This window comes from Paroedura picta, chromosome 4 (genome assembly GCF_049243985.1).
Source record: "Paroedura picta isolate Pp20150507F chromosome 4, Ppicta_v3.0, whole genome shotgun sequence".
In the NCBI taxonomy this organism is placed as follows: Eukaryota; Metazoa; Chordata; class Lepidosauria; order Squamata; family Gekkonidae; genus Paroedura; species Paroedura picta.
The window spans coordinates 97,228,845-97,240,260 of NC_135372.1; the positions used below are offsets into that span (position 1 = coordinate 97,228,845).

At 42.8% G+C, this 11,416-nt stretch overlaps 1 protein-coding gene and 1 long non-coding RNA gene across 8 annotated transcripts in view; one reads left to right on the forward strand and one right to left on the reverse strand.

Moving 5' to 3' along the window:
• The window catches only part of PPARD (peroxisome proliferator activated receptor delta), a 55,748-nt gene extending 47,940 nt beyond the window's left edge, over nucleotides 1–7,808 (forward strand). For all 7 annotated transcript variants that reach the window (XM_077334553.1, XM_077334554.1, XM_077334557.1 and 4 more), the window contains 2 exons: nucleotides 2,447–2,897; nucleotides 4,066–7,808. In XM_077334553.1, the coding sequence (XP_077190668.1) occupies nucleotides 2,447–2,897; nucleotides 4,066–4,313 (699 nt within the window). In that variant the 3' untranslated portion in view covers nucleotides 4,314–7,808. The remainder of the gene's footprint in view (nucleotides 1–2,446; nucleotides 2,898–4,065) is intronic.
• Nucleotides 7,809–9,815: 2,007 nt separating this feature from the next.
• LOC143835975 (uncharacterized) lies at nucleotides 9,816–11,406 on the reverse strand. Its single transcript, XR_013230428.1, has 2 exons — nucleotides 11,061–11,406; nucleotides 9,816–10,269 (listed from the first exon to the last, which is right to left on the reverse strand). It is a non-coding gene; the product is annotated as an uncharacterized LOC143835975 (long non-coding RNA).
• Nucleotides 11,407–11,416: the final 10 nt, after the last annotated feature.

Below are 11,416 nucleotides of genomic sequence, written 5' to 3' on the forward strand. Positions count from 1 at the left end.
TAAGAACAATAACTGGAACAGACTTCATATTTGCTGCTGCCACTTGAAGCCCTTAAAATATGTTCTTGTGGGTCAGGAGACCTTTGAAAATGGCTTGGGATGTGGCAGTAGAGCTGTAGATAGAGGATGTAATGGGCAGGACTCCTTTCCTCTTTGCAGTTTTGTGTAAATAGAGAAAGACTTCATGCAGTTGAGGAAGGGGATGAATGAGATTTCCCTTTCCAACTGCAGCCTCCACATGCCCTGTTCTGTGCCATGTGCAGGAACAGCTGGGGTGAGGGGAGGTTCAAGGACTCCATTGGAATAGGGAAGGTGATAAAGATTCTTCTATGAACTCTGTCCTATTTGTAGTTTTTAGCTTGGGTGCGATTAGAGATGTAAACTTGCGGAATTTTTGAATTAGTTTTTTTTTTTAAAATAAAAAGGGGAAAACATTTAAATATGTGGAATGTCTTCTTTTACTATATTTTGTATGTTGCCATGAGTTTCAGTGAGAAAGGCAGACTATAAATAAAGGCTTTATTACTTAGCCTGAACTTTTCTTTTTAAGAAGACAAAAGAAAGCTTTCTGCATACTCATCGGACTTCTAAATATGTATAATATTACTTCCTGAACAATATTTTTAAATGCCCACCCCAAGGCAACTTGCTGTCGACTAAGCAAGGTTATCTCCCCCAGTAGGAGGTAGTGAATGTTGCAAGTAGATGGGTGTCAATTTTAAAAGAAAAGAAAATACAGAGGAAGTGAGAGTCTATAACTGTTCATTGTATTATTAGAGGGGAAGAATATGGTAGGTGGACATATTCCCTATTGCTTTTGTTTTGTGTTTCTCATCAAAATGAAGAAGGAAATCTTTTGTGTGGTTTCCCCCTCCCCCTTTCTTTGTTCCTTTTTTTCAGGCCTTTTGGGGGAGAAGTAGGGCATTTTTTTCTCTCTCTTCTCCAAATTCAGGAATAAGTAGATTGCTTTGCCATTCTTACAATTACCAAGTCCTGACACCTTATCTTCTGTGCTGCTAAACAACCTGAGTTGGGTGTTAACTTCTCTTTCTCTCTCTGTTCTAACTTGTGCATAGCCCTATCTGTCACCACCAGTATTTCTGATGTTTAGAGGCACCGAAATACCCAGCAGAATTGCCAGCATTTTTTTCCTCTGTTTTTTGAGTTAATAACGTCGCTGATACTTGAGTAGCAAATAATTTTATAGCGTACTACGTGGACACTGTTGCCTTAGTAGTTGCTTTCATTGGGGCAGAGTCCATAGTGGAACCTTCCCATTGGCAGGAGAAGAATACACAGTAGTTACAAAACAGCACTGGGGGTGGGGTTGGAACTGGAGAATAATATTTAGACTGCTTGCTGACTGTTTGGAAAAGGAGCAAATGGTACTGATACCTGCAGAATCATCCATGTGGGTTCCATGTGTCAGGTGTGTTGTATCAACATTTCCAAAACCATAACAGCCCACCCACTCTGTCTATGTATGCTTTATATTAAGACCAGTAACAAGTTTGCATGTGGCCTTAGTTACTCTTAGGGTTGATGGGCAACTTCAGGATTAGTTCATGAGAACTTGATTTCTGCTTCTGGAGGATGTGTCGGATTCTCAAAACTCGGTGGATGGGTGGGTTCTTGGTGTTGTGGGTGTGCAGGGGGCTTGGTGAGGCTTTCCTTGGCTACAGATCTCTGACCCTTCCAGTGCAGAGGGTGAAGAAGGCTAGAATAAACAGGGAAGGTGAGTGGAAGGGGCCTTCAAGGGAAGCTCCATGCCTCATGGCATCCTGAAAAGCAATCCCAGGCTGAGCATTGCTTTGAGCAGGCCCCCCACAGCCCTAAAAAGAGAGGGGTCCCTGCCTTGCGGATCTTGGATGGCCTTTCTCATCTCCTACCCTTTGGACTTTGAGGGGGGTTTGCAAAGAATTTGGTTGCACGCCCAGGGGAAGGGGTGGCCATTTTCCAGTGCCATATCCCCCCTCTAAAACATTCTCAGAGAACTGCCGTTTGTCCACTTGAGAAAGCTAATAGTTCTTCAGGGCCATTTCAAGTTAAGAAAATGGGGATGGGGAGCAGCCCTGCCAGGGCACCTGCCAAACCACCACCTTTCAAGCAAGTGGGAACACTTGGACAAGCAAAGAGGTCCCACCACTGGCACTCCTGCCTTCCCTGATTAAAGGTGCCAAAAGCCCCACATGCCACATGTCTGCCCCATTGGGGGAAAGATTTTTTGCTGCACAATCAGCAGGTGAGAGGGCCAGGGGATCCACTAGAGCCAGTGGACCTGGGACTGGGGCATCTCACCTGTTGCATTCCATTATGTTGGTGGAGTGGCAAAAGCTGTTGATTGACTAGCAATACAGGATATGGTTGATAAACGTAGTCACTATTCAGCCAGTGGCTTGAATCTTCGCTACCATTCATAACCTTATGTTCTCTCTCCTTTATATAGCCATTTGTGATTCATGACATGGATACCCTGTGGCAAGCAGAAAAGGGCCTGGTATGGAAGCAGCTGGTAAATGAGATACCGCCATACAAGGAGATTGGTGTTCATGTCTTTTACCGCTGCCAGTGTACATCAGTGGAAACTGTGCGTGAGCTTACAGAATTTGCCAAGAGCATCCCTAGCTTCATCAGCCTTTATCTTAATGACCAAGTGACTCTGCTGAAATATGGAGTGCATGAAGCCATCTTTGCCATGCTAGCCTCCATCATGAACAAGGATGGACTCCTGGTGGCCAATGGGAATGGCTTTGTGACACGTGAATTCCTTCGCAGTTTGCGCAAACCCTTCAATGAAATAATGGAACCCAAATTTGAGTTTGCTGTGAAATTCAATGCCCTGGAACTTGATGACAGTGACCTGTCTCTGTTTGTAGCAGCCATCATTCTATGTGGAGGTGAGATTGGGGAGTCATTGAACTTGTGGCAGACATGGGAGATGGTTGCAGCATTGGGACTCTGGAGCACTGCTCGTATATACTGTGTCCAGTGCTTCTGCTGAGTACTCACAGTCAATCCCATGTAGAGCATGTAGCAACATGCTTGGAGTTACTGTAGCTTGGAGTTACTAAGATGTTCAGAAGAAAAATGCTTGCAGCATTCATGCCAGTCAAGGTAGCAAACATATTTGGATCATTATAGTCCCATCGTTCTGTAACTTGCCTTAAGAAATTACCATTATCTGGTATAGTCCTAGAACAAAATTTGAGTTCAGTGGCACCTTTGTTCTATTTTGTACTCGGTGTTATTGTTTCAGACCAACAGGCCTGCCTGCCTGAATCTGGTATAATCCTGTTTCTTTTTACTTGTTAGGCTCTACCCTTTAACCTGATTAGGAGTGTGTGTTTTCCCCACAGCTATTTTAACTACCTAGTCTGCCTCTGCTTCCTAGAGCTCCCAGTAGACTGCTGCCCCTTTCCTTTAGACCTCCTGCCATCTACATCTAAAAACACATGTAGGACAATATCATGTCTTTTTTCCGTTCAACATTATTTTCCTCATTTTTGCCTCCTGCTTCTCAGGCTTTCTGCAACTCTTTGGTTCTCAGTAAAAATCAAATTTTGTACTTCTAAAAGGCTTCTTTCTCAAGGCTAAACTTCTGGATAAACAGATGACCCCACCACTATTTTTCCACAAGATAATGTTGGGGAGGGGGGGAGGCAGCACTCAATGGGAAAAACTGTTAGACATCTAGAAAAGCATTTCTTTACCCGTCTCTCACAAGTGTGCACTGATACTGTGGGAAACACCCAAATGAGCTGTATGTGTCTGTCTCACGTCCTGTCAGCCAGTTGCAGAATTCCAAGCCCTGATCATGTAATTAGCAATACCTAGGATATTTTCTTCTGCTAGACCATATGAGTGCAGGCTGGTTGTTGGTATTGAAGAAAACATTGCTTGTCAGAATACTCCCTTGTATGAAAAGCTTTCTGCAGGACAGCAAGCTCAGGAGAAAACTAGGATCACATCTTGGAAAAATGAAGAATTTTAAACAGTTTGTATTCAGAGGAACGAATACAGAAAATAATGTAAGTCTCATTTAATCTTTCTCTTCCTCTCTTCTAGACCGCCCTGGCTTGATGAACATTAAACAGGTAGAGGAGATTCAAGACAATATCCTCCAGGCCCTTGAGTTCCACCTGCAGGCCAATCACCCAGACACTCAGTACCTCTTCCCTAAGCTGCTGCAGAAGATGGCTGACTTGCGGCAGCTAGTGACTGAACATGCACAGCTGGTGCAGAAGATCAAAAAGACAGAAACAGAGACTTCCCTGCATCCACTCTTGCAGGAAATCTACAAAGACATGTACTGAGGAACCTATATTTATGAAATAGGTTAAAGCCATGGAGTCCAGTGAAATGCTTTGTACATTGGCCAACAAATCCCCTGTGTCTTCCATTTCTTCTACTGGAAATGCTTTTTCTATCTGATGGCTGCATATACTGTACAAAGGGGTGTACAGCCTCACATCTGGTATCACCACTTAGTGGTAGGTTAGGGCTTCCGTTAACATACATACACTAAGTGAAACTTATAAGGCACATCATAAGCTAAATATATGTTGCAATAGTTTGGCTGATACACTGCCTCTGGGCAGCTGTTGTGTTTACACAAACCTTGCAGATACTCATGAACTGTGGGTCATTTCCAGGCAACTGTCTGGCAGGTACAGGAACAGCATTTGCATCATATATCCACTGTATATTATTTTTGTATTGCACTCTGAACTCTAGCTTGGCCATAAGTGGCAAATTCTAGGGTGTGCAAAGAAAGAGTGTGCATTTGCTTGTATATGTACAAATTTCCCAAAGAAATTTACAAGTGTTTAAGGGTACGGACACTCTTTATGGGGACAGCTTCGAGGGGGGGAGGCCTTTGCTCATTCCCCTCGGTACACAAAAATAGATATGCTTTCTTCATGGAAAGCCAGACCTCCTGTCTTCCACATTGGGAACACTTTCTCCTTTGAGTTGTTTTGCAATATTTTGTTGAAGCCCTCCATGAGTATCTATGATCCTTAGTCCACTGAAATTTACTAAGAAGTGGAGGCTTGTTTTTAAGTTCCTGTTCCTTGTAATGGGCTCCAGAGTTTACCAGATAAGGAAGTGGGCTTGAAACAAAATAGGATGGGTATATTGCTCTTGGATGGTAGCTGACAAAATTCCATTTGCTTCCTTCATCTAAGCGAATCTAACTGAAAGTAGTTGTAATACTCCCTGCAGTCTAGTAATGCAAATCCTTGAAAGCACTTGAGTCTCTCTCCCCCCCAGCAGGGAATACAATACTGATTATTTTCTTAAGAGGGCAGCACACAGTCTGCTCTTAAATCCAAGTGACAGAAGGATGCTGTGTTTTTCTTTGATGTCCGTTTGTGGTTGTTCCTGAAAGAGTTGAAGGACAATTCTTGATATGTGAATTGCAACTGTGCCTTTCCCATGAGCCTGTATTGCATCATGTGCTGGCTTCACCCATTCTGCATCTCCAGTGCTGGCAATAACCATTGCATAAGCAAACATTTCAATATTACCCTCTGAGCATTTCCTCTCAAAATTGCCATGACCTTTATCTTATATTCTCAAAGGCCTAAAATATAATTTCAACCGCTCTTTAATTTCTAGGTTGGTTCCACTTCAGTCTTTGGACTCTCACTCTTACCTTTTGCCATGGTTACGACACAAGTTCAAAATGAATTTATTCACCAGTTAATGTATAAGGAGCTACTTTTTCAGGGAGATCATTGCTACTTGAATATATGGACCATATGAAACCATCCTGTTTGGACTGTGGGCAGATTCACATATTAAAATATCCATATGGCAGATACTTGGAGTGTCAAAAGGTGGGACAGTATTCTATGATGAGAACCCTTGTTCCCAAGTATATAGAAAGGATTAAGTCCTCCCCCCTTCCAGTGCTATTTCCCCCCTCTAAAACAGTCTGAAAGAACTGCCATTTATCCGCTTGAGAAAGCTTACAGTTCTTCAGGGCCATTTCAAGTTAAGAAAATGGGGGCCAGGAGCTTAAACCCATTTTCCCTAAGTACTGCAGTCTTAATCTGCATTAGCTCTGCATGCACCTAGGAATTGAGGTCCCAGGGCAGAACTTGTAAATGTTCTGAAGTCCTGTTGGTGACCATATATCTCATGTAAACTTTTTAATGAGTAAATTGCCCAGTGTGAGGCTTTCCTGGTTTCTTCCATCTGTGACTTTGCAGTCTGTTCCCAGCATTAGTACCACAATGTTAGGTGATATGATGCTGGGAAGTAATTTAAGAATCTTAGTACTGGGATCTTCATTCTGGCATTATTTTTTATACTTGAGGCCTTAAGCTGTTGTATTTCAATAGTTTCTCAAATGGATTCCATGCCATTGGAGAAGAGAATCAGTGTAAAATAACTTTAAAAGAATACGTAGGCTGTGATGACATCACTTACCCTGGATAGCTCAGGCTAGCCTGATATCATTAGCCTGTCTCTTGGAAAGCCCTGGCTAGTACTTTGGTGGGCAACCACCAAGGAAATCCATGGTTGTTATGCCAGGCGGTCAATGGCAAATCACCTCTGTTCATCTCTTGCCTCAGGATCCTTGCAGTGTCACCAAAAGGTGACTGAGACTTGATGGCACTTTCACAGGTGCATAATATGGGTACATAAGGACAGATTTTGCAGTGTGCAGCCATGAACTGAATTCAGTTGTGTTGTCACTTCTTTCCAAATCACGTAAGCTTGTCTTTCGCTCCCCCCACCCCTTGTCATCCAATTTTAACATTGGTTTATGGTACAGCTTTGGCTAGGGTGATTATAGTGAGCATCCAACATATTAACTTGTAATTTTAACAGGTAGGAATGTATCTTTGAAATCTGCCTCTTGGAGATTAGTGTTGTGCACATCCCTATCTAGAGCCCAGTCATAATCTCATAGCACTCATGTGATGTCCCCAGACTCCACTTGCGGTTTAGCCCTTATGATGTAAGATGACCTTTTAGCACTGCACAAACAAAATTGCCAAGGTGTGGCCTATTTCTGCATATTGATGGGTTGACAGACAATTGAGCAGGGGAAAACACATCACTGAATAGTTCTACATCAGGGCTCCCCCAAGTTATGCCCGTAGTGCCATAGTGCCTGCCAAAACCTTTTCTGGTGCCTATCAAGTGTTTTTAGAACATGGGTATGGTCAGGTGGGGCTTTTCCCCAGCAAAGCTTTTGATTTCTTTGGCAGCAGCTACCACTACTGCACAAGGATCTGCACTACGTGACTCAAGGTAAGCTTCAGCAGCCATTTTTATGTACCCTCCATGCTGAGTCTGATTTCTAAAGGTGCCCACAGGCATAAAAAAGTTGGGGAACCCTGTTCTACATTATTGCATATACTTGATTCTCTTCCTCCTTTCAATCTTATTTTCTTAGGATTGAACTAAATATTGAGGGGCATAGAGTGTTGTGGGGAGTTGGGATGGGGAAAGGAATTTTTCCTTCTCTATCAATTGCATTATTTCTGTATCCTATCACCCTTGCTATTTGCCCTGTGTTCCTCCTCCCTGGAGTAAATGTTCTAGGGAAGACAGAATGAGATTAAAATACAGAAGTGGAAAGATACATTAGTTTCCATCCCCTGTACCATGGCCCAAATCTGTGTCTCCTTACAGGTTTTCTTTTTTTTTTAAGTGTGAGATCAAAGATTGGATCTCCTATTGTCATGCTTAGTTTGACTCTTTGCACAATAATTTCTGGTCCTGCAACAAGTCAGACTCATTTTATGTCATATCTTTCTCAAACACAAAATAAAGTTGAGCTGTAGTTGGAATTTTTTAACTTCCTCCTGACAAATCACACATATAGTCCCTGAAGTTATTGTTGGTAGAAGATTTGGCAAATTATTTCTCTGCCAGTTCCATTCTGGAAAGCTGCCAAAGCAAGTCCAATTGTTTTCTCTGCCCAATGTCCATAAAGGTCATGGTACAGTATTTAAACCAGAATAACCATGCATTGTGATGTTCCATGTCTACCGCACACAAAAGTATGTGAGTTAGGTGGAATGCCTGTTAAACTTCATGTAGCAGTACCCACAGGTGGGCACACTGACTAAACTGATTTTGCAATGTCTACCTTTGAGTAGAGATTGGCACAAACTGAAAAATTCTGGTTCAGTTCAGGGTTTGGGACAGCCCCTGCACTGGCTAGTTCAAATCCCCCTTCCAGCTGCAGCTTGCCATGGCTTGGGGGGGGGGGCGAGGGGATCACCTAGGAAAGATTAAATGGCTGGTAGTCATTTCAGCCTAACAGTGGGGTGGGTAGACCTGTCAGGTCAGCTCCAAACCAGGTCAAGTTTATGCTGAATTTTGGCTCATGAGTTGGTTTGTGCCCATCCCTATTTTTGAGTACTTACCCTGGACCTTCTATCCACAAGCACCTGGCTATCCCTCAAAAGATGCTAGATATGTATTTCCAGCACTTGAGGGATGTATACATGGGGGGGGGGGGTGTTGTAACAATCCGCAAACTGAAATGTATATTTTTGCTAGAAATACAAACTCCCAAGTGTTTTTAATAATATAAATAGTGACTGACAACTTTAAATAAAATGGAAGTATTTAAGAAGTAATTGTAGCGTAGTATTTCGCCCATTTCAGACTCTTATGCGGCTGCATTAGGAACACTAAATTGGCTGGAAACATGACATAGACAAGTTTTAAATATGGCCCTGCCATTTTTTCTTTGTTTTCCTGCCTGTATCGCACCAACCTGGATGGTCTGGGGTATTGTGCTTATCAAGGTTTTCTCCTGTCCCAGATGGATGGCTAGTAAACCACAGGGAACTCTTGCTGCTGTCAGAAACAAAACCACTGTATCCTAATTATTCTTGTATCACAGAATAGTAAGCGAAAAACTCCGGTGCATCCCGAATCTGTGGCCATCATTGTGTGATTAAGACTGCAACAGCTCCTGGTCTCCATCTTAGGCAAGTTTCAAACTAATGAGTTTGGACTTTGGCAACAAGCTCTGCATCCGCTGTCTTTCTCACCCTTTGTTTTTGTACTTCACATTTGGTCTATGAAATGGTCTGGAAAAAAAATCCCTCAGTATTTTATTTTAGAATATATTGGTTGGTCCTGATAAACACTACTATTGTGTCAGGATCTGCCCCTACCACCAGACTAACACTAGTACCCATCATTTTTGTGTTTATTTTGGGAAATATTGTCCAAGAAAGGGATTCTGCAATAGGGAATTCCAGATAAGCAGCCATGTTAGTCTATTGTGGCTGAATAAAACAGCAATCCAGTGACACTTTAAAGGCTAACATGATGGAATTTGCTGGAATAAATTTCATTATTGAGCCTTGAGAAACTTTTCATGGGAATAAGCTCCATTTAATAAATAGCCTCTTAGTTTGTTCTTTTAGTCCTGAAGGTTCTACTGGATTCCATTTGTATTCTGCAACAGGTGGATTATCTTCTAAAGGAACTTTGTGTATGAGAGTTAGGGTGTTCATCAACCAATAATAATGCAATCAAGTCTGGCTTCCATGTCTTGAATGTGTATAATCTAAAATTAATTGCTTTGTTAAGATATGTTTATTTTTGTTGCTGTCAGCCATTCAAGAAATGCTGTGTTTCAAATAATACTGGGGAGGATTCTGATGAACTGTCAGTTTTTATATTTTCAAAGAGAAGATACATATCTCCCACCTCGCATGAAATATACACAGCTACCTACAATTCTATTTCTTTTGTTAAGGCTTTGCTCAGCCAAGTTATTCAGGCCAAGCCATTAACAATAAACTCAACCATGCTAATAATCACAACACTCAAACATATAAGGTCCCTTTATTTTCTCATATTTTGGAACCATTCAACAACAAAGTCAAGTTATAGGTGATAGTAGAAAAACCCTGAAATACTACTGCAGAATACATGGGGCTCATTTACAATCTGTTTTTGCTATGGCACCCAGATGTAAACTGGGCCATCAGCCTTCCATGTCTCTTCCATGTGGACTTCAAAACATGAATGGACAAATGGAGATTGGCTTGGACTGTTTCCGCATTAGGAAACATACCTTGTTTTAGCCTCGTTTTGGGTTTCCTTTGGATGCTGTGAGTCAACTCTTGAATTTCCAGATCTGGGCTTTCCTCCTCTTATTTCCCAGGCTGATATTTGTGTCATACTTTCTGCACCGAGTCCGATGGAGGCAGTTTCCCATCATGCTTTGCTCTCTTCCTCTTGTGTGTCTTTTTGATGGTACATGGTATACATAACATTCTCCTGAAACACCACATTTCAAATGAATTATTTACAATGAATGACTTCCTTCAAACAACAAAAACACCACCACAAGAGATTCTTAAAGTTACACATACTCATTTTAAACATCCCTGCACAGCTCAAAACCAGGTCACAGGACCAGAAAGAGATTTTAAGCATGACAATGGAGGCACCGTTTCTGAAAAACGACTAACCACTTGGTGACAGGCAGATCTGGAAGCGTGAGATGAGAGGAATTTGATGTGCTACAATTTAGGGGGTTCTAGCAACATCTGGTTGTTTTAATAATAAGTTTTTATTATAAAAAGTATTTTTAGAAAAGAAAGTTGTCACTTCAGGTCAAGAGGCCTGTTGGAGAAAAACACAAACACCCATCCTGCATGGCCAGCACTCCTGGAGCTGAAATATGCTCTGATTCCTAGGGAAGGCAATCTGCAACCCTTTGATTGGGGATTATGAATTTAATTTGGTTATGCCCTGCTGAGGATCACAGCAATAGTAACAGGAACCTCCTGTGCTCTTGCTGCAGGTGTGTTCCTATTCAGGAGATTTTCTGGCTTGTGCCGCTAAATCCCTGTGGGGCGGCCCTTGCAGCCCAAACCGTGTCATTTCGAAGGCTCGACAAAGAACGGGTCTCTACGTTGATTCTCGTCTAATGGCACAAGGGAGCCCGGTATTCCTACGGGAATTTCCAGTCCTCACCTTCCGCGGCCTATCTAGACTAACGAGATTACCAGTGCCAGGAAGTGGTGCTTTCAGCCGATTGTCCACTTATCATCTTGTCTACCTACCACTTTACGGTATCTGAAGAAGTTCGCTCCGACTCAGGAAAGCTTATGTTGGAATTCAAACCGGTTCCTGGTCTTAGTCGCGTCGCCGTTCTCGTGTTTTCGGTTGCTCTCCTGAACAGCAGACTTCCCAGGGAGTCAGTCCGTAAGAACTTCGCTGCCCTTCCATCGGCATGCATGCACCTGGACGTGTGCAAATCCCGTTCCCTCTGCGCGGCATGAACTTTTGCTGTTTAGTGTGCCGGGGGATCAGCCGAAGGCCACTGAAGTCTCCCGAGGGCCACCGGAAGCTGCGGGGTTACTGTTGCCCGCCTCGGCAAGCCACCCCGCCCACCCCCATTCCCCGCACCTCGAAGAGC